General features: G+C 37.0%; 1 protein-coding gene across 4 annotated transcripts in view; it reads right to left on the bottom strand.

Moving 5' to 3' along the window:
* LOC131425303 (RYamide receptor-like) overlaps positions 1-21,942 on the bottom strand; it is a 420,424-nt gene that overhangs the window by 292,337 nt on the left and 106,145 nt on the right. For all 4 annotated transcript variants that reach the window (XM_058587091.1, XM_058587090.1, XM_058587092.1 and 1 more), the window contains exons 3-5: positions 19,564-20,303; positions 19,374-19,487; positions 13,060-13,258 (exon numbers count right to left, since the gene is read on the bottom strand). In XM_058587091.1, coding sequence (XP_058443074.1) covers positions 13,060-13,258; positions 19,374-19,487; positions 19,564-20,210 — 960 coding nt within the window. In that variant the 5' untranslated portion in view covers positions 20,211-20,303. The remainder of the gene's footprint in view (positions 1-13,059; positions 13,259-19,373; positions 19,488-19,563; positions 20,304-21,942) is intronic.

Genomic DNA, 21,942 nt, shown 5'->3' on the forward strand with positions numbered 1-21,942 from the left:
TGGTAAGCAAGTTAGGCAATGCATATATGTACATATAACCTCATGTCAGTTAATCATAATTACTCCTGATTCATAGTTCTAATGTAATAGTAATCACTAACAATAACGATTGAATTAGGATATATTCAAAGTGTAAAAGATTTTAAAAATCCATTACAAATCAATGCGTCTTTTTTACAAGTCAACAATACGAGCGGTAAGCCCACTGCGCTCAATCACTGAAAATATTCCTGGTTTCTATATGTCGGTTTTTCTTGTTATGCTTTGTGCGACGATTCGGTCAACTCAAGCGGGTCAAATTTTGAGCACCATTTTTGAGACTACATTCACCTTAAAGCGTTCAAAAACCATGTTTTGGTGGTCCTTCAAGAAGATTGGAAAAAATGTTATGAAAATTGTTTCAAGCGTATGCAGAAGTGTATTCATCATCTAGGGGAATATTTTGAAAAACAATAAAACCATTGTATATGTTACGTTTTGTTTAATGCAAAATGCTATTCGCAAAAAAACTTTGTTATTACACACAGAGATGGCATTTCACCAGAGTGATACACGCTGGAGTCAGATTCTTGTCCACACCGAGGATGCAAAAAACGAAGCACCGCACAAAGAGGAAAGCGCACTTCTTCTCAGTGTCGAATAGACAGCATTTGAGTGTGTGCTTGTGGTTAAAGCAGCTGGCGCGAGTAAAACACATTCTGTGAACTTCAATTAATAGAGAGTAGATCTGGCCTTGCCATGAAAAATTTGCAAGGAAAACCGAACATTTTACGATAAATTGTTTCATTTTGCTGATTTTGCGTGTCCACGCTTCTTCTACGCAAACCATACAGCAGAGTGCTCACCGGCGTGTACACCTCTGTGAAAGTATCTGCATTCACCTCAGAGAATTTATTAGCTAATGCTCTAGCACTTTGGTGCGATTCAGTGGAAGAGGTAAAAGGAAATAAACAAACGCACTCATGATGCGTGCACACTTTATACAACAGTGGTGTATAAATGTGAAAGAGAAGAGCTCTCGTTGAAGTTGTCAGTGCGAGGGGAGAAATTTTGCTTGCTCTTCGTTACACAGAGGAGATAGACATCTCTGATTACACACGAATTGTAATGTCTAAACTGATGTCTCGGACGAAACAAGTTTCGGCCTGCTGATTTTGGTAATTTTAAGGGAGGAAAGGTAAATATCACCAAATGTTTTCTCCTTAAAATTACAAAACCATTAAATATAAGTCAAAGTCTTGGCTAGTACTATGGATCCTACTGACACTAAGAATCCTTCCAGGTCGGGGCTCGAACATACGACAACTGGCTTGTAAGATCAGCGTCCTATGCATTGAACCGCCAAACCGGGACTAAATAAATACTGTATAATACTGTTTTTATTTTTAAATACATAAGTAACAACCCTCGTAACCTAAGATAGAAAACACAATCAATAACGAATACTACACAGCGTTGATAGATCGTTTGAATACAAAAATTAATGTGACCTACTATGACGAAGAAAATAAACCTGTTTTAATCCAACTAGTGGTGTAATGATGCCTTTTTCATATTACTCATAACATCATAAATATGACTGTGGAGTTCGCCAAAACAACTGTTCATTGAATATAAATAGTTTTTTCGGACTTAATCTAAGAAAATCTACAAATCCTGTTTAGCCTGTAGTTCCAGAACCGGAAGTACACAAGTAAAAATCCATTGCTCGTACCATGATTAAAAATCATGAAATCATGAATAATGTCTACTATGAATAATAAGTCATGATTTCATGAGCAAAATGATTGGTATCATGCACAATAACACATCTTTCATGAAAATCTTCATGATATCAATCATTTTGCTTATGAAATTTGATGAGAAGGCATGATTCATGATTTTATCAATAAAAAATGCACAAATTTAGGAATTCCGTATGAAACTGTAAGACTCTTCTTTTGCACCTATAAGTTTGTAAAAATCTTTTTGAATCTTGAAGAAAAATGAGTGAGATCCTTTTTGCAGTTTATGATAATTATTTCCAATACTTTAAAAATCGGAAACAGATGACTGGAATAGCCGAAGTTGGTTCGTTTGCCAGCTACAAATTAGAACAGTTTTGAACTTTGTTAAACCTAGACTTTCTATCTCATGCTCTATTTCGATTGAACCAATTAAACGAAATCTAGCAAACGAAACGAACCTGCGTTCCTGTTACTTTTGCATATGTAAGTCAAGCTAAACAGCATAAAACATGTAGTAGGATTATTATTATTTTAATTTTTATTATTGACATCACTAATTGCTACACCACCGGCTGTGAAAATTGCATTTACATCGCGAAGCTTGGAACTCCGATGTATGTTTATTTTTTTCAAATGAATTTAAATTCATTGACATTCTTTCAGTCGCGCTTATCATTAAATAGCTAAGATTTGTATCAACCGCAGCACTGTTTTTTACCAAAATCAAACACCAGTAGCAGCCATTCGCAACCGTTTCGTTTTCTTTATAGCGTGTACAAAATAGAACGCTGCACGCATCGTTCGTGTTGTGATTTCTTCTTTCACGTTACACAGTATTGTATTGCCATTCTATATGCCAGTTTGAAAGCTTTGACACTCATCGCTCAGTAACTAGGGTTACCATATTCACAGATTTTTTTTGTCTCTTTTGCACACAGATTCTGTGTACAGAACACAGATTTTATCAAAATTCACAGATTTTCAAAAGGTTTTTCCCATATTTTCACAGATAATGATCGAAAATATGCAACACAGATGGTACACAGATTTTTCAAGTTGAAACACAGGTTCTAAAATGGCAATTTTACAGTAGCTTTTCAGACAATGACACGACAAGACAGTTAAAATCGGTTGAAGATTTGTTAAAATCGGTTGAAGCGTCGGTGAGAAATCGAAGTGATCTCTACTTTTGGAGTTTTCCTTCACTACTTACGAGGCTTTCGGAACAGGAAAAGAGGGACCAGTAGTGCCAAATTAAGTTTATATGCCTACAAACTAACAAGTTCTGTAAACTAGAAGAATTTATCAGACAATTTTATTGGCTTTGCACCTGTTTTTGTCCAAAGTTTGAGAAAAAATACTCATAAAATTGGTAATTCACACTCAAAAAATTGGTAATTCACACTTTAGTTCCAAAACCGGAAGGCGCATCCGAATAAAATGCTCAAGAATTTTCATGGAAACTATAAGACCTACAATTTAAATCTTAGTTTGTGAAAATCGGTTCAGGAATCTCCTAGAAAACTAAGTGCATATTTTTGTTACATAGACACTTTCTCAGTTCGTCGAACTGAATCAAATTGAAAATAACATTTGGCCCACGGGCCTCGGTTAAAAAGTCGGTTTTGTAGTGAATGCATAACTTCTCTATATGAGAAAGGTAAAATACCATTTTGGACAAAATCCTTGTGAAAAGTATCTGATATCTTTAAATAAAATCTCTTTCCAGAGCTGCCACACCAATTTCAAAAGTTTACTTCGAAACTTCTAACTTAATTTTCATTTAATTATTTATTTGATACGACCCAAGATCCTTAAATTTAACAGATCCGGAATTTCAATCAGCAAATTTTGTACTGGATCTCGTTGTAACCCTTGGGCGATAAGTGTTCTCATCCCCTCGCATTTTCGTTCATTTTTGTTGTTGTTACCTATTATAGATTAAGCTATCGCCATGAAAACTAAAATTTTCAACCAAGGCCCGGAAAGATGGGTCTGGCTTATAATTCGAATCAGTTTGTTAAGATCGCAAAATATATCTGTGTGTGTAATAAAAATAAAATCGTCGTAAACAAAAAGGCTGATTTCACAAACTGCACAACGATCTATGAGATGTACAACGTTGCTTCCGCCGTTTTTTTCAAAATTAAAAGCTTTATTGCGAAAAATTGCTTACAGATGTATTATTCAATGTATTGTCCGTCGCTAGCGACAACTTTCTCCCATCTTTCCGGCAATTTTCGGATCCCGGCTCGAAAAAAGGAGTCCTCTTTTGATGCTATCCATAGAGCAATCCATTTTTCTAACTCTTCGAAGGATTGAAAATGTTGATCTGCCAGGCCGTGTGCCTTCGAACGGTATAGGTGGAAGTCAGAAGGGGCGACATCTGAGGAATACGGCGGGTGGGGCAAGACTTCTCATTTCAGCGTTTCCAGGTACTTTTGACCACTTTTGCGACGTGATGCCGAGCATTGTCGTGTTGGAGGATGACTTTGTCATGTCGCTCTTGATATTGTGGCCGCTTTTCTTTTAGCGCGCGACTAAGACGCATCAGTTGCATTCGGTAGCGATCTCCTGTGATGGTTTCACCCGGTTTTAAGAGCTCGTAGTAAATCACACCGAGCTGATCCCACCAAACACAAATCATTACCTTGGCGCCGTGAATCTTCGGTTTTGCCTTCGACGAAGTAACATGCCCGGGCTTTCCCCATGATTTTCTGCGTTTAGGATTATCGTATCGAACCCACTTGTCATCACCGGTTACGATTCGATGTAAAGCCCCCTTACGATTTTGTCTTTGGAGCAGTTGCTCACATACAAATAGACGGCGCTCGATGTCCCTCGGTTTCAACTCGTACGACATCCAGTTTCCTTCTTTCTGAATCATGTCCAGGGCCTTGAGACGTTTTAAAATGGCTTAGGTTTTTTCTCTTCCACCACCATGTTTGTCTTCGACATCGAAATCACCATTTTTAAAACGTTGAAACCACTCGTTCTTTCACTCAGAGCAGCATCACCGTAAGATTCTGAGAGCATTCGATGCGCTTCAGCTGCATTTTTTTTTCGAATTGTAACAGCAAAGTAAAACTTGCCGAAAATGGCGAGAATTGGGCACATAAACAGACATTTTCGAGCATGAATAATACAAAAACAAGAACAACTGTCACTGAAACGGCTATGACACATCTTTAGGTACTGTACACACTCACTTTTAAGGCATTATCATTTATGTATTTTGACCAGCCTCAGCCGGTACAGCTACCTATCGGAAAACGGCGGAAGCAAAGTTGTACACCTGATACTACAGAATTAGGGTAACGGTACCCCCATTCATCTCAGCTCTAGTAGTCATCCCATATACGAAAACATTGAAAATAGGAATTCGCTTTAAGTCGCGTCGCTATAACAGCAGTATTGAACTATTTTCGAACTATTGGTATTCCTTCTTAGAGCCTACGCAAAGATAATGTATCCGATTTTATCACAATTCGTTGATTGAAAATTGAAATTTACTGATTGTGCGTTGATTGAAAAAAAATTTACTGATTGTGCGTGGCTGTTTCAGCAACCAAGCAGTTACTTGAAACGATGAAAAACAACCAAAGTTTTTACCATAGATCCTCACTAATATCTGAATTATATAAATAAATCGCAACTAATTTTCAAAAAATTCTCCCTTCACTGACTATAGATCAAAGCGCGTGACGTCACGAAAATTGCGGAATTACTAATAAGACGATGGACTACATAACTCATAATTCCATTTAACCCCACAATTACATTAACACAGTCAGTTCTTATCCCTTCAATCAATCTATGCTGCGATCGTAATATCTGGCGATGTACTTTGGAACTCGGTCAACTGATCTTCTCATTCGATCCGGCCGTAACAGCCATACCTACATCACTGTGATTGCTAGTGCTGGTCCATTGTTTGATACACATCTGAAAAGGAAGGCAAAAGGCAACGTTGGAAGTCGTCAGCCTCGGCTGGGATGGCATACATTTAGATACAGTTCACACCACCATTCCCGCCCATCCACGGTGGTATCGTTGTTTTTATGTGGGCTTCAGGTATTATGGCATCAAGTGGAATCCAGTAAGCGCCAGAGCCCCACTGCCATCAGCAGCATCACATATCTATACCGACCTCTTAAGTAATTACGCTCACGGGTTCGGTCGCTATGGCACAGCGGGCAAAAGTCATAAAAATATTTTGCCGCACCGACCAGCACTAATTTTCAGATAAAATGGTTTCTGACATTCGCTTTATTGCGATATTATTGTCACATATCTCTAAGAAACCCGTCTCTACCATAACAATGATAACCACGATTTCGATTAAAATATAATGTCACATGAAGAAAGTTTCGAGAGTAACAGGAAATCTATCTACTGTAGTAATAAGTAGAAATCATACATTCAGAATATGTGAAAATGTCTTATGATCACAAACCCACTTGTAACAGATGCTGGCGGCAAAACCCCACTGTGACGCGCTCAACACCGTGCGAGTATTTATTTTCTTTCTTTTTCTCTCGAAGAGTTCACGTTTGATTGTTTTTCTGACTGCTGCTCCGAAAAGAAAAAAATCACAAATCAACCGCAGCGTAAGTAAACCTGCATTTTGTATAAGGTCTAACTAAGGTGAGATTTACATCATCTCTTTTTTTTGTGTACATTAGTTGAACCAATGTTACCGATTCATTGTCGGCTGTTAACATACTTCTCGAACTTGCCAAGACGATCTTCATTCGGTGCCCGTAGTTTTTCTTTGTTTCCAGACATTCAAATGGTTTCGGTTGGTTAATTGCTTCCGATATGAGCAGATTATCTGCTACTTCGATGTAACGCGTTGGAAAGACTACTGAGCACTAAATACACTCACACTGGGTGGTCTCCTCATATCCTCCTTGCCACTGTACCGAAGCACCATTGTCACGTCGGTAGATGCAATGAGGTGTAACACTCGACCGTGTCGAGTCGATCGAATACCGCAAAATTTGGAAAATTGACAGGCGCTAAGCGTGAAATTACAAGCGATGGTGGCAAATTACGAAAACTGACAGTGACGTGCCATCCGCCCGGACGAGCAGAGAATTATGTCACGTTCACGTGTCAGCTTCCCTCATAGTCACTTGGAAGAAGGGCAATGATCAGAAGCACCTCTCGGGTTTGCCTTGAGTTATGCAACTTTCAAAAGAACTCTACATGAATCAAATTTAGAATTCGAACTGAAATATTTTTTGAGTTTCGCTCGTTTGGTCTGCAGGAGAGAGAGAGAGAGAGAGAGAGACGACTTTAATCAATGGATTTCATAATGAAATTCTGTTTCCCATTAATGGTGCTATCATCTTCTCGGGGAAAAAGAAGAAAAAGATATTGGCATATCTCATACTTGATTTCACATAGGAATTATTCTATTTTTATGACTATCAGTGTGATGTTTGGATTGGTTGTTTGATAGTTGTATTGAGTTCACTACTTGCCTTGCAAAGTTGAATGTAAAATAAAAATAAATCGAAAACAAGTCATTTCATATGAGATGTTTGCAGTTTTATCTGTTTGAATACAAAGCAAATTATTTTGCCATTTTTATAAAAGAAAAAAAAGCGTTGCAATCACTGTAAAAGCTGACTTTTGAATCGAGGCCCGAATGGGCATTCGAATCTGTTCGTCGAGATCGAAAAATACCAGAGTATGTTACAACATATGCTACGAGATGGTTGAACTAATTTTAAAAAACTTAGGCTCAAATAAATGGTACAGGAATTGGGAACAAAGCGGAATATGCTTGAAATCTTTTCCGAATTATAATTCCATCTACCGAAATAATTTGGAATTTCGTTTCGAAACACCCTCGAACTTTGCATGCGTTTTCATTAGTTTTCATTCACTTGCTGAAGAATAAATTTCATGGCACCAGTCTTTTGTTTCAGAGTTTCTTAAATATGAGTCGAATAAAAATGTTCTCTCCTAGGAAAAACGGGATAGAGTAAAGTAGGATATTGCACTGCGCTTAGCGACGATTAACCTTACTTTGCCCGAATAGATAAAGACTTTGGTCCATTCTACTGACACAATTATGATGCAGTGAAAAGAATTTAATTCTGTATTCAGCGTTTAATTATCTATTCGCTTTCATTTGACAGAATGGTACGTATTTACATACGAATTTTGTTATTTTGAAAGCATAAAATAAATAATTTTCTAACCATCAATTGTCGACGGAATACTGACTTCATGAGCATTCATAAATATATGTTGATGTAAACGATTTAATGTTAATGTTATCATGAGATTCCATACATGGGACAAAGCGGAGCAAAAAAAAACTTTCATTAAACCGTTCTGAACCATTTCTTAACGTATCGAATATTTAAGATGAAAATAGTTTTAGTCAAATTATGAGTTACTGAAGACAGCGCTAATTTTTATACGCAATAAATGTTACATATAAAATTTAAAGTCAACCATTAAACAAAAATGACGCTACTTTGTCCCCCTTTCCCTTACTATTTTCCTACAGATTTTTGCATTTCTCTATATAAAGGTGAATGAAGCTGAAAAAATGATTTTTGATCGTTATATACCATTCGACTCAGCCTGACGAGATGGGAAAACGTATGAACGTGTGTGCACTTTTTCTTACCGCATGTTTTCCTCAGAGACGACTGAACCGGATCATTTATTATGTTTGAAGATTGAATGGCTCACACTTTTGGTTCCGGAGATATAATGGTATAAGTGACGTTACAGACAAAACGCCCGTTTTTACAGCTCAATTTTCTCAGAGATGGCGGAACCAATTTCAACAAGCTTACGCTCGTTTGAAAAATTTGCATACAATCACAGTAAATGTCTGTGTGTATGCTCGTGTATGATTCAAATGAAAGATTCTATGGTCCCATATCGGAGAAACTATATTTTCGCGCCTCAGGTTTAAAATTTGTATGGGATTTAATATGGAGAAAATAACTTTTCACAAAAAAAAATCGGCTGAAGATCAACCTATAGACTTTCAAAATCATTGCGTGTATTATTTTCATAGGAAATTTATCGAGAAGGAAAACCCACAGAGAACAGACATACAAGCCAATACAAACTTTTTCAAAAAAGCTGTGTAAAGCATACAAGTAAAAATCCGTTAAAAATCACCGTTGCGTACGACTTTGCACGAATTTATAACTTTTGTATGGAAGCTCGAACGCAAGAGCCCATAAGCGACTGCTGGACTGCTCGAAGCGCCTCTACAGGAGAATTGCTATTTGGTGATAGCTTTTTAAAACAACCATTAAATTTCTTACACTACAATCAGGCATTTGTAGAAAAAGTTCTTAAAGGAAAACCGACACAAGGTCCGAACAATGACTCATTCCTTAATATATCTAGCACCACTGCTGCTTGTGATCAACATATGATTTGACTTTCTTTTATTATGTGATAACGGTTGATCCGAGATGTTTGATGTCTTCACGATAGATACTCAGATTTTTAAGTGACACTTTATGTTCCAGAACTTACTGTAAAGACACATGAAAATCTAACATTTTAATTTGAAAAAAACAAGTTTTTGGTTTTTTCGACAATGTTTTAGATAAACTGAAATCCAATAACTTTGTTGAAGATATAAACTTTCTATCTCATATAGTTTAGAAGATATGGACAATGTTATTTTATGCAAACAGAAAAGTTATTTACTTGACTTTTTGTGTCTTTACAGTAAGTTTTGGAACATGATTCGTTATTTAAAATGAATCTTCATACTAAGCTGAGTAACTATCGTGAGGACATCAAACAACTCAGACCAACCATTATAGCATAATAATAGAAAGTCAAATCATATTACAACCACTAGCAGCAGTGGTGCTAGATATATTAATGGCGTTTTTCATAGAAAAACACTGGTGGCGTGGATTGCTCTGGTTATGAACTTTCGAGCAGAAATGACAATAAAACACCTTCAAAAAACTGCACTTCTGCTCGAAAGTGCAAAACCAGAGCAATCCACGCCACCAATGTTTTTCGATGAAAAACGGCATAAGGAATGAGCCATTGTTCGGACCTTGTGTCGGGTTTTCTTTAATAGCTTTTTCTACAAATGTTGGATTGTCTTGCGGTCTTTGAATGTTTTCTTTCTCGTTAAAGTTCATACAAAAATAACTCATATTGATTTTAATTCAATCGTAACGCGTATGCTCTGATTGCATAAGAACGCAGGTTCGAGTTCTGAGTTTCCCATTCATTTAGCTTCTTCAATATATGTTTCCGCTCAGTTATTGCAAAACTGAACTTAGTTATGGCGACTTTCTGTCAAACAAACTAAAAATTACTAAATCAATAAATAACTTGTTTCATTGATTGAATATCTACCCCGTAAATAGCATCGAGATCCATCTGCTCCTTCAAAAGGTAGACCTAAAATGCACAATGTTGTTTTATAACAACATACTGGAAACACCTCAAGCTTCGTATTCCCGTGTTTCAGACAAAGCCATCGTTACAAGATATACAAAAATGAATCACCGTAATCGAGGGTTAATTTTCATTTACGTATAACGGAACATATTAACATCGATGGTAACGAATTGCGGAAGCACTTTGTACAAACTACGATATACCAAAAGCCCTGAACAAGTTGTTTATTGTTTATGTCGTTCCTCTCGAAAGAGCTTTATGTTTGTATCGAACAAAACACGGAAACGAACCGAGAAAGTTGTTGATCACGGTAAGTTACGGTAACAGCGGTACTAATGAAAAACTAAAACGGTTTAATTCTGAAGAGATATTTAAGACTCAGAATGTTTATTTTTCACTACAAATTATTTTAATTTACTTAAAACCCGGAAACAACCACGTCTAATTTCTTCAATATTTGGATTCCTTGCAGTTTCATAACATAATGTAATTTATTCAAATCATCAAATTATGCTCAATTTTGATGTCCGTGGTTGATTTGGTTTTATTTCTAATTGAAATTCAGGAAATTTAATGGCATTCAGAACTGTTTCGAACATAAATTACTTCCGTGATTGTACTAACGTCTACAAATCACGGCAACAAGAACCATTTTCCGTCATGTATGCTTTCTCGGAAAGCGCTACTGAAGATTATCTTCCAAAACTAGTGATAGGGTAAAAGTACCAATTGTCATCTCATTAGTCGATAAAAATCATTAGTTTACTAAATATTCGGCATATTACGATGTAATCAGTTCCAACATCGTCGCTTCCATTAGTAAATAATATCACATAAAATCAAACCAGGGTACCTCATTCTAACGTATGGCTTTTAAATATGAAATCAATAGTGGGATAGAGATGAATAAGGGTAGAGTTACCCTATAACAATGCGGATTCACTTTGGATCCATCGAATAGTCCACCTAACTTGAGTAGTGCAACAGCCATCCTTTTTGTCGTTACCACACAAGAAACTATTCTTCCCCCACAACCAAACCCATTAATCACCGACAACAGTCAACTGGGTGCTGTCCTAAACAGCAACCAATGCAGCACAGTTTGGCACACGTTCTCGTGGTCTACTCTTACTTCTGCTGTGTTAGGTCTCGTGAGAACCATGTAGGAATATTTTGATTCTTTCCAGGTTGAAAAAAAAAATGAATCAACCGTAGCATGTTATCCCGCACTAACACCTCAACACACAATATTTTCCCTTTACATCAAAACTTGAATTCAAGGTTGTATGGCGGTGTGATTTAAAATAGAACTTTGACCTTCGATTCTGGATCAGTTTTCTTCAAATGTTCTCGTTTACAACACTAAAACCTGTTTTTATCCGCCTAGAAGTGCTATAATACTTTTTTCATATAACTCATGTTTTCAATAGTATTATAAAGGGTTTCTTCAAAACAACTTTTCAGGAACGATGATCCGGTATACTCAAAGTCAACGTATTTGGTCATATATTAACCATACCTTCCTAATTGAATAATTATATGGCTATTTGGATATAATTGGCTTGATTTTTCCGTGTCATAAACATTGTTATATTTATAAGACTGTAATACCGGAACCGAAAGTCGTATCCGGATAAAATTTAGTAGTGTTACATGAGACCTTTCATTTGAACGTAAGTTTGTTAAAATTGGGTGAGCGGTCTCTGGGTAAATAGAGGGCACTTTTATAGTTCATTTTTCACCATTTACCCCGTAATTCCCGAACCGGGAGTCGGATCCAAATGAAATTTAATACGATCGAGCTAAAATTTTGCAAAGTTCTTATGAGGCTCAAGAGGAACACAAAAAGTTTATTGGTGCTGAAATAAAAATTTTGTTCCCCCCTAATACACACACATACAGACATTTGCTCAGTTCGTCGAATGGTATATGGCATTCGACCCTTCGTTATAAAGTCGGTTTTCACAGTGATTGCATAGACTTTCTATATGGAAAAGGCGAAAATTGAAATTAACTACTCGTATTTTAGTTCATGTTGCAGGAAACAACATCAGTTCTATTTTCATTGAAAATAAATAGTTTGATGAATGTAACAAGTGCTTATGTTGATTTGAATTTGATATTAAAATATCTCGAAAACGATAAATTTTTGGAGAAAGTTGGCAACGAATAAATATATTGCTTATTTATTGCACTAGTTTTGGCAACTCCAATGTGTTAGATTCACTTATCTCAAAATTGTCAAAAAGTTTACAACACTATCTTAATTGTAGAAACTGTTCCGACTGAAGGCCGCTCATGACGGTATCTAGTGAAATCTGCAAACGATGTTACGGAAAGATACGCCGACCTAACGAACCAAATTAACGTGTTATCTGCAACAAAGTTATACGTAATAAATAGATCACACACAACCTGCCTATACTGCTTTCGTCATAGAAGTCGACTGAAATTTATGGTGATTATTGTTCAAACCCGTTCTACGTTCTAGGTTTTAATCTTTGAAAGAATTGAAGAATGAAAAGAAAACGCAAGTAAAACCTACCAATCCTATAAAAGCCAGTAAATCTTTTCAGTGAACATAGCACCAATTCGTAAATTCCTGTACCACTGCCTTTTTTACTGCTGGCGAACCAGTTTGGAGGGCGTTCCATCCCAAACGCCACACAGCCACAAGAATTTGACCCTCATCAGACGGCCTTAGTTGAACTCCGCTCTGATGGTTTAACTACGTGAAAAATGCCTTTCGATTATGCCGAATAAAAGCTCATCCGCTTTGTGTCTACCATTAAAAAAGATCCATAACGTTTTAACGGACATTAGTTTTCGCATGCACGCTCCATAGAAATCCACTCGATATGATGAACAATCTGAATTTTACAGGGAAAAAAAAAGAAATGAACCGCTCACTCACCTTACGTTTAGACTTGGCCATCCGCTGGTCTCGAGAGTTTTCCGCCTCGCCTGGTGGTCGCTTCCCCCAGACGACGATGGCGATCCGGGTGTAGGTGTAAATCAGCACCAGCAGCGGTATCACAAACTGCGTCATCAACAGGGTAGTGGTGTAGTAGCTTTCCTGCTCCTTCGATGGCCACATTTCTTTGCAAATTGGACTACGAGGGTGAAGGAAGCAGAAAAAATAGATTCATTTGAAAATTTCATCCCCATTCGTCTGGTTCGTACGGAAGATTTATGACATTTGTTTCCGCAAAACAACATTTGATGACAACAACTGATAAGAAACAGAATGGATGTTTTTTGACTTATGAACCTTTTTTATTGCTTACTCATGCAACCGTTTGTATACTAAAATATATGATACCGTAGATATGTGTCAACAAGTTTTACATTTATTAAATTGAACGTTTCGAACGTTCCCAGAATAGGATACTTTTGCAATCAACATATGTTTCTATTCAATTAAGGCTTCTGGCTGTGTAACGTAGCTAGTGCTTATGCAAAACTAATGTCCATATATTGTGTATTCGTACATTATAAGGAGTGTATCGAAAATAAGCTATCCACAAACATTTGTGTTGTACGCATGTATTTGTGATGGTTTTTTATGCTCAGATCACAGCATGCTGTGCGTTTGGCTGTCAGCTTTCGTTTGATGACTTGTTTGTGCGGTTGAAATGCTGCGTTTTCAAAATGTCGCGTATTGAAAAGGAAGTGAAAATTAAGGTTCTGGACACATGGCTAAATGAGAAGGGTATTACTATGCGAAAATTGGCGAAGCGGTTTGGAATTCATCATGCCAGTGTTAAAAACATAATTAATAAGTTTGGGGATCATTATTTTTAAGATAAGCTACCAGAAAGAGGCAGAAAACCCGGTTCTTCCAACCCGAAACTGGACCAGAAAGGGCCTGGTATTCGCGTCTTTTGCAGTGTCCGGATGCATGCGTTTTGATGGACGATGAGACTTTTGTAAAAGAGGACTCAAAAACTCTTCCAGGTCCACAATACTTTACTGTCGTCGTTGGGGGAGTATGTGAGCGATGCGGACAGGTCGATTCAAGTGGAGAAACTCGGTCGAAAGGTTGTGGTATGGCAAGCAATATGTTCCTGTGGTTTGAAGTCAACCATTTTTTACACTACCGGAACTATAAATACAGAAATCTATCGATCTGAGTGTCTCCAGAAGAGATTGCTGCCCCTATATAATAAGCATAGTACACCTCCACTGTTTTGGCTGGATTTGGCGTCGGCTCACTATGCCAAAACTACTCTCAATTGGCTTGCGGAAAAGGGTATGAATTTCGTTGAGAAAAATATCAATCCACCAAATTGGCCTCAGCTTCGACCCATCGAACGTTACTGGGCAATCGTGAAGAGGGTCTTCAAGAAGATGTGTAAGGCAGCTGGGAACATGCAAGAGTTAAAAAAAATTTGGGCTCTAGCGTCCAAACAATGCGATGCAACACTTGTCCGGAACTTGATGAAGAGCGTTCGATCAAAAGTTCGTAAACTCGTGAAGGAATAACTTAAATTTTATCCGGTTTTCTTCATGCTCAAGTTTAACCTCGTACAATAAAGGATCAATTTTTAGTTTGAAAAAAATATCGTTTTTATCATAATTTGAAAGAAAAATTTGTGGATAGCTTATTTTCGATACACTCCTTACCAGGGGTGAAAATAAACCAATTTTTTGATTCACAGTAAATAAAAATATTCTGTAATATCTTTCCATATCACATATTTTTGAAATAAATTATTTTTGATAAGATAAATTTTGATTCCACTTAGAATTCAAAAATGTCTTCATCGTTATCAGTATCACTGTCTGATTCAGAATCAACATTTCAACAAAGTTAGGCTAGTTTTAATGCTACTCTGTGTTCATTAAACAGGTTTGAAGTTCAAATGGCTGTCACTCCGGTTATACAATGGTATAAGTGACGTAAACATCAAAGCTGATTATCACTAAATTCTATCGGATATGGACTATCAGATATCAATGATTTTGGGCTCGTGGGGTGAGTTTATTTCGTCGGTCGCATCGAAATTCCATGCGTCGTGATGTGTTTGAAATTCATTCAGCAATACCGTAGTAGTCGAGTAATATCATAAAACAAAACAGCTAATGCATGTTGCGATGAAAAATAATTATAATAATAAGAAAAACATGTCCAATCATTGTGCGTGCTATGTAGCTGATTAATATTCCCATACTTAGCTTGAATATCATACACAGAAGTAACAGGAGTGCAGGATTTTGCTACAACAAATTCAAACGCACCATCCAAACTTTGAATCTAAGTTCGTGAAAATCGCCGAGCCGGCCCCTTTAGGAAGTTTTGAATACGAAACCCGAATTAATATTTTGTATGCCAGAACCGGACTAGAACTTTTCAGAGCAGAAAACGTTTAAAGTCATTTTTAGTGCAACAACCGGAAAAACTTTGAATGGGATAACCGGATAAAACCTTAGCCGGTACTTTCGGAGCAAATGTGTTGATTTTTGCATAAAAACTTTCTACGGTTTTCCCTCGGCTGCGGGATTTATTCCACATTTTTAATGTTATGTATTTTATCTAACAGGTTCAAAGTCGTTTGTTGTATGATTAAACGTATGCGCTTGCAACCCACTATTCAACCTACATGTTGTTTGAAATCTAAAAAATTTTTTGTGTACTGAATATGTTTCGGAATCAAATTTCATTCAAGTGTAAAACATTACACCAATTATCGATATTATCAGGTTCGAAAAGTAGTTTAAAATAATTGAAGTTACTAACGAGATTACTATATTTAATTCTAGATCGTATTTGAATAGTTTTTATGTATGACCACGCAAACAATTTTAAATAAATCTTACGGTGATGTTGAGCAAGATCGCACAAGGATTTTCAAGAGGTAGATAAAAAAAGCCTTAGAATGATTGAATAGTCACAGATACTTTTTCCCGCTTTTGAAAACCAAATTTTTAACAATTGTGCCGTACGCCAAGCAAAGTAATTAAACAAGTTTTAGAAAACACTGCCAAAAATGTAGGGTTTTATATTTTTACAAAATTGTATAAATGTTATCAAACTGAAGCACTTGTACCTCGTTCTTGGCTAAATGCGCCGAAAGCGAATGAAGCGTTGTACATTCATTTCTTCCAGTTTTTGTGAGAGCAGCTCTTCGTCTGCGCATGGTTGTCTTCTGAGAATGAGAACAAATTTGTCTCAGTGCAATAAAAAGAGCGCATAAGGTCTGTTACTGCTCTGTGTAATATACAATTCCCACAATTTAAAAATATAATCTCAATTTTAGTTTTGTTCCCAATTTTTTAATTCACGGTGTTCGGTTTTTAGAATCACAATCAGAAATCTTGATTCACATTCTAGTGCGCAAAATAGGCTTATTTCGTCCTCTGCATTATACCTTTAAAGAAAATTTGATGTCGAATCGGTACAGTATACTATGTATTGTTAATGCTTTGTTTTCTGAATCAGTACAATCAATGCTAAAGAATACATTTACATTCCGATATGAATGTTTTAAGTTTTTTTTTGGGTCTACCCGTCTGTATACTAAAGTGGTAATATTTCCGATTTCTATTTTGATTTTAAACGCAGAGCTTTGAATGTACAGTGTGTATTATATGCATTGAATTCTTAAGTTTTTACCTGTGTCTTGTTATTTCTAACCAACAAGACTTGATATTGATGAACAAATACTCTCCAAACAACGATAGCGGTCCGGGTGAAATAGTAGACTCTAGACTCTAGACTCTGGGCTCTGGACTCTGGACTCTGGACTCTGGACTCTGGACTCTGGACTCTGGACTCTGGACTCTGGACTCTGGACTCTGGACTCTGGACTCTGGACTCTGGACTCTGGACTCTGGACTCTGGACTCTGGACTCTGGACTCTGGACTCTGGACTCTGGACTCTGGACTCTGGACTCTGGACTCTGGACTCTGGACTCTGGACTCTGGACTCTGGACTCTGGACTCTGGACTCTGGACTCTGGACTCTGGACTCTGGACTCTGGACTCTGGACTCTGGACTCTGGACTCTGGACTCTGGACTCTGGACTCTGGACTCTGGACTCTGGACTCTGGACTCTGGACTCTGGACTCTGGACTCTGGACTCTGGACTCTGGACTCTGGACTCTGGACTCTGGACTCTGGACTCTGGACTCTGGACTCTGGACTCTGGACTCTGGACTCTGGACTCTGGACTCTGGACTCTGGACTCTGGACTCTGGACTCTGGACTCTAAACTCTAAACTCTAAACTCTAAACTCTAAACTCTAAACTGTAAACTCTAAACTCTAAACTCTAAACTCTAAACTCTAAACTCTAAACTCTAAACTCCAAACTCTAAACTCTAAACTGTAAACTGTAAACTCTAAACTGTAAACTGTAAACTCTAAACTCCAAACTCTAAACTCTAAACTCCAAACTCTAAACTCTAAACTCTAAACTGTAAACTCTAAACTGTAAACTCTAAACTCTAAACTCTAAACTCTAAACTCTAAACTCTAAACTCTAAACTCTAAACTCTAAACTCTAAACTCTAAACTCTAAACTCTAAACTCTAAACTCTAAACTCTAAACTCTAAACTCTAAACTCTAAACTCTAAACTCTAAACTCTAAACTCTAAACTCTAAACTCTAAACTCTAAACTTTAAACTCTAAACTCTAAACTCTAAACTCTAAACTCTAAACTCTAAACTCTAAACTCTAAACTCTAAACACTAAACTCTAAACTCTAAACTCTAAACTCTAAACTCTAAACTCTAAACTCTAAACTCTAAACTCTAAACTCTAAACTCTAAACTCTAAACTCTAAACTCTAAACTCTAAACTCTAAACTCTAAACTCTAAACTCTAAACTCTAAACTCTAAACTCTAAACTCTAAACTCTAAACTCTTAACTCTAAACTCTAAACTCTAAACTCTAAACTCTAAACTCTAAACTCTAAACTCTAAACTCTAAACTCTAAACTCTAAACTCTAAACTCTAAACTCTAAACTCTAAACTCTAAACTCTAAACTCTAAACTCTAAACTCTAAACTCTAAACTCTTAACTCTAAACTCTAAACTCTTAACTCTAAACTCTAAACTCTTAACTCTTAACTCTTAACTCTTAACTCTTAACTCTTAACTCTTAACTCTTAACTCTTAACTCTTAACTCTTAACTCTTAACTCTTAACTCTTAACTCTTAACTCTTAACTCTTAACTCTTAACTCTTAACTCTTAACTCTTAACTCTTAACTCTTAACTCTTAACTCTTAACTCTTAACTCTTAACTCTTAACTCTTAACTCTTAACTCTTAACTCTTAACTCTTAACTCTTAACTCTTAACTCTTAACTCTTAACTCTTAACTCTTAACTCTTAACTCTTAACTCTTAACTCTTAACTCTTAACTCTTAACTCTTAACTCTTAACTCTTAACTCTTAACTCTTAACTCTTAACTCTTAACTCTTAACTCTTAACTCTTAACTCTTAACTCTTAACTCTTAACTCTTAACTCTTAACTCTTGACTCTTTACTCTTAACTCTTAACTCTTAACTCTTAACTCTTAACTCTTAACTCTTAACTCTTAACTCTTAACTCTTAACTCTTAACTCTTAACTCTTAACTCTTAACTCTTAACTCTTAACTCTTAACTCTTAAGTCTTAACTCTTAACTCTTAACTCTTAACTCTTAACTCTAAACTCTAAACTCCAAACTCTGAACTTTAAACTCTGAACTCTGAACTCTGAGCTCTGAACCCAGGACTCTTCGTTCGGAACCCAAGACTCTTGAAACTGAACGCTCTGGGTTCTGAACTCTACTCCACTTTGTGGATCTCGACTTAGTGTATAGTGTAGCAAGTAGTGTATTGTGCCCTCTATGATTCAATCTAGATACAAAGTTATGTAGAATTATGTAATTTGGATAGTAAATTTGAAAAATATTGAAATTAAAAATGTGTTTTATGCGTTTTGAACATTTCCGTCTGAGACATGGAAATTTGCACAGAAGCTAGACGCTATACCATCCATTCGAGATACTAATCTTTTATTGTTGAACTCTGAATCCTTCACTTAAAAAAATTAAAAATTTGAACTAAGGACTTTCAATGGTTAATTCTGAGTGTGGAATTGTGTAACTCAAACCTTTTCTAATTCATACATAACCAATAAACTTTTGACTTTGAAATTCCTAGTCCAATTATTCATTATTGGAGTCTGAACTCCTATAATCTCAAGAAAATAATACTGAAATTCATACTCACAGATCGCACACTTTATGCCATTCCGTTGGCAAGATCAGCGTCGAAAATATCGCAATTGGGGCTGCCGTAATGAGCGCTATTATCCACACTATGCCTATCAGAACTTTAGAACACCTAGAGGGAAAAAAATCAACTATCAATTACTGTATTCAAGTCACTCCGAAATTATATCATTCGAAACTGTTCTTACGTTTTCGTAATCCGTGGCTTCAGCGGCCACATAATGGCAATATACCGATCCCCGCTGATGGCCACTAGCGTATAAGCACTGACCAGTACGGAAACTGCCTGCGTGTAGTTCACCAATCGACACATGGCCAATCCGAAGGGCCAGTACTGCAGCACGAACGAGGAAATGAACGTGAACGGAACACAGAACAGCATCATCAGAAGATCACCAATGGCCAAATTCGTGATGAAATAATTAGTCACGGTGCGCATTCGAGGATTCGATTGAACGATGAACAACACTATTGAGTTACCGATTACAGCTGTCACAAAAATAAGCACATACAGGAAATAGCTGGTGATTTCGAAGTACAGTCCGGCCCAGTAGGTGGTAGTGCATTCCCCCACCGGATAACTAGGATGGTTCATTCCGTACATGGTAAAGTTGGAGCCATTTTTCCACCGTTCGCTGAGCTGTTCGATATAGTTCTGCTCTTCGGTGGAGGATACGTACGGATAGTTAGGAGCATAAATCTCATATGTTTCGTTGGCGCCGAGTCTTGATCCAAATGTTCCCGCCGATACTGGGGCTTCATTTTCTAGCGTCTCGTTACGCCACGATTTATTAAAATAATCCGAATATTGGATAGTATACCGAACGTTGCTCATTTTGTATTCTTGGGTGATCTGACTCTGATTTACTAGATGTTTTTCAGTTCAATTCATCCATAGGTATTCTTAATTTTCAGCCATCAAACGAACCTGTAACGTGAGAAGAACACAGTTATCCATTATTTTTTTATGAAACCAAAGGTTACTAAAGGTAAAATGTAAAGTGCAACTTATTTATTTTCAATATAATAGACCTTAGGGCAACCTGCCATTAATAGAATTTATGTGTATAGCTTTAAAATGAAAAATCTCTGCTAAATGAATTCGCAACCGAGAAATAATGACTGTGATATTTTCGATGCATAATATGAACAACAATATTTTCTACACATTTCGAATAATGGTTATAAAGATAAAACATCAATGGTGCTTTTCACTCATTGTAGGATAATCACAGGAGCTCGTCCGTTACAGTTCTTCGGTTCAGAGGTCACTGTGGTCGATCAAGTTAAATACGTCGGGGTTATTCTTGATTCAAAACTGAATTGGTCTGCTCACATTGACTTCAAGATCAAAAGAGCTTGCATGGCTTTCGGTCAATGCTGACGAGCTTTTGGAAAATCATGGGGACTCAAACCCAGATACATTCATGGGATCTACACAACTAACAGTTCGGCTGAAAAGTTCGTATCGTTTAATAGAAACACACATTTTTTTGCCAAAATTCGTTTTTATTATTCAACATAATTGCCATCAGAGGCGATACAGCGATTATAGCGATCTTCCAACTTTTCGATACAATTTTTGTAGTACGATTTGTCCTTTGCCTCAAAATAGGCCTCAGTTTCAGCGATTACCTCTTCATTGCTTCTAAATTTTTTACCAGCGAGCATTCTCTTGAGGTCTGAGAACAGTAAAAAGTCACTGGGGGCCAAATCTGGAGAATACGGTGGATGAGGGAGCAATTCGAAGCCCAATTCGTTCAATTTCAGCATGGTTTTCATCGACTTGTGACACGGTGCATTGTCTTGATGAAACAAAACTTTTTTCTTCTTCAAATGAGGCCGTTTTTTTGAAATTTCGTCCTTCAAACGCTCTAATAACGCTATATAATAGTCACTGTTGATGGTTTTTCCCTTTTCAAGGTAGTCGATGAAAATTATACCATGCGAATCCCAAAATACAGACGCCATAACCTTACCGGCCGATTGTTGAGTCTTTCCACGCTTTGGGTTCGGTTCATCGCGTGCAGTCAACTCAGCTGACTGTCGATTGGACTCCGGAGTGAAGTGATAGAGCCATGTTTCGTCCATTGTTATATATCGACGAAAAAAATCGGTTTTATTTCGATATAACAGCTCCAAACACGGCTCAGAATCATCAATTCGTTGTTGTTTTTGATCGATTGTGAGCTCACGCGGCACCCATTTTGCACAAAGCTTTCTCATATCCAAATATTCGTGAATAATATGTCCAACACGTTCCTTTGATATCTTTAGGGTGTCAGCTATCTCGATCAACTTCACTTTACGGTCATTGAAAATCATTTTGTGGATTTTTTCACGTTTTCATTCCGGTAACAGCCTCTTTTGGGCGCCCACTGCGTTCATCGTCTTCGGTGCTCATATGACCAGTACGAAATTTTGCAAACCACTTACGAATTGTTGCTTCGCCCGGTGCAGAGTCTGGATGACACTCATCAAGCCATTTTTTGGTATCGGCGGCACTTTTTTTCATCAAAAAGTAGTGTTTCATCAACACACGAAATTCCTTTTTTCCATTTTTTCAC

This window comes from Malaya genurostris, chromosome 1, assembly GCF_030247185.1.
Source record: "Malaya genurostris strain Urasoe2022 chromosome 1, Malgen_1.1, whole genome shotgun sequence".
Lineage (NCBI taxonomy): Eukaryota > Metazoa > Arthropoda > Insecta > Diptera > Culicidae > Malaya > Malaya genurostris.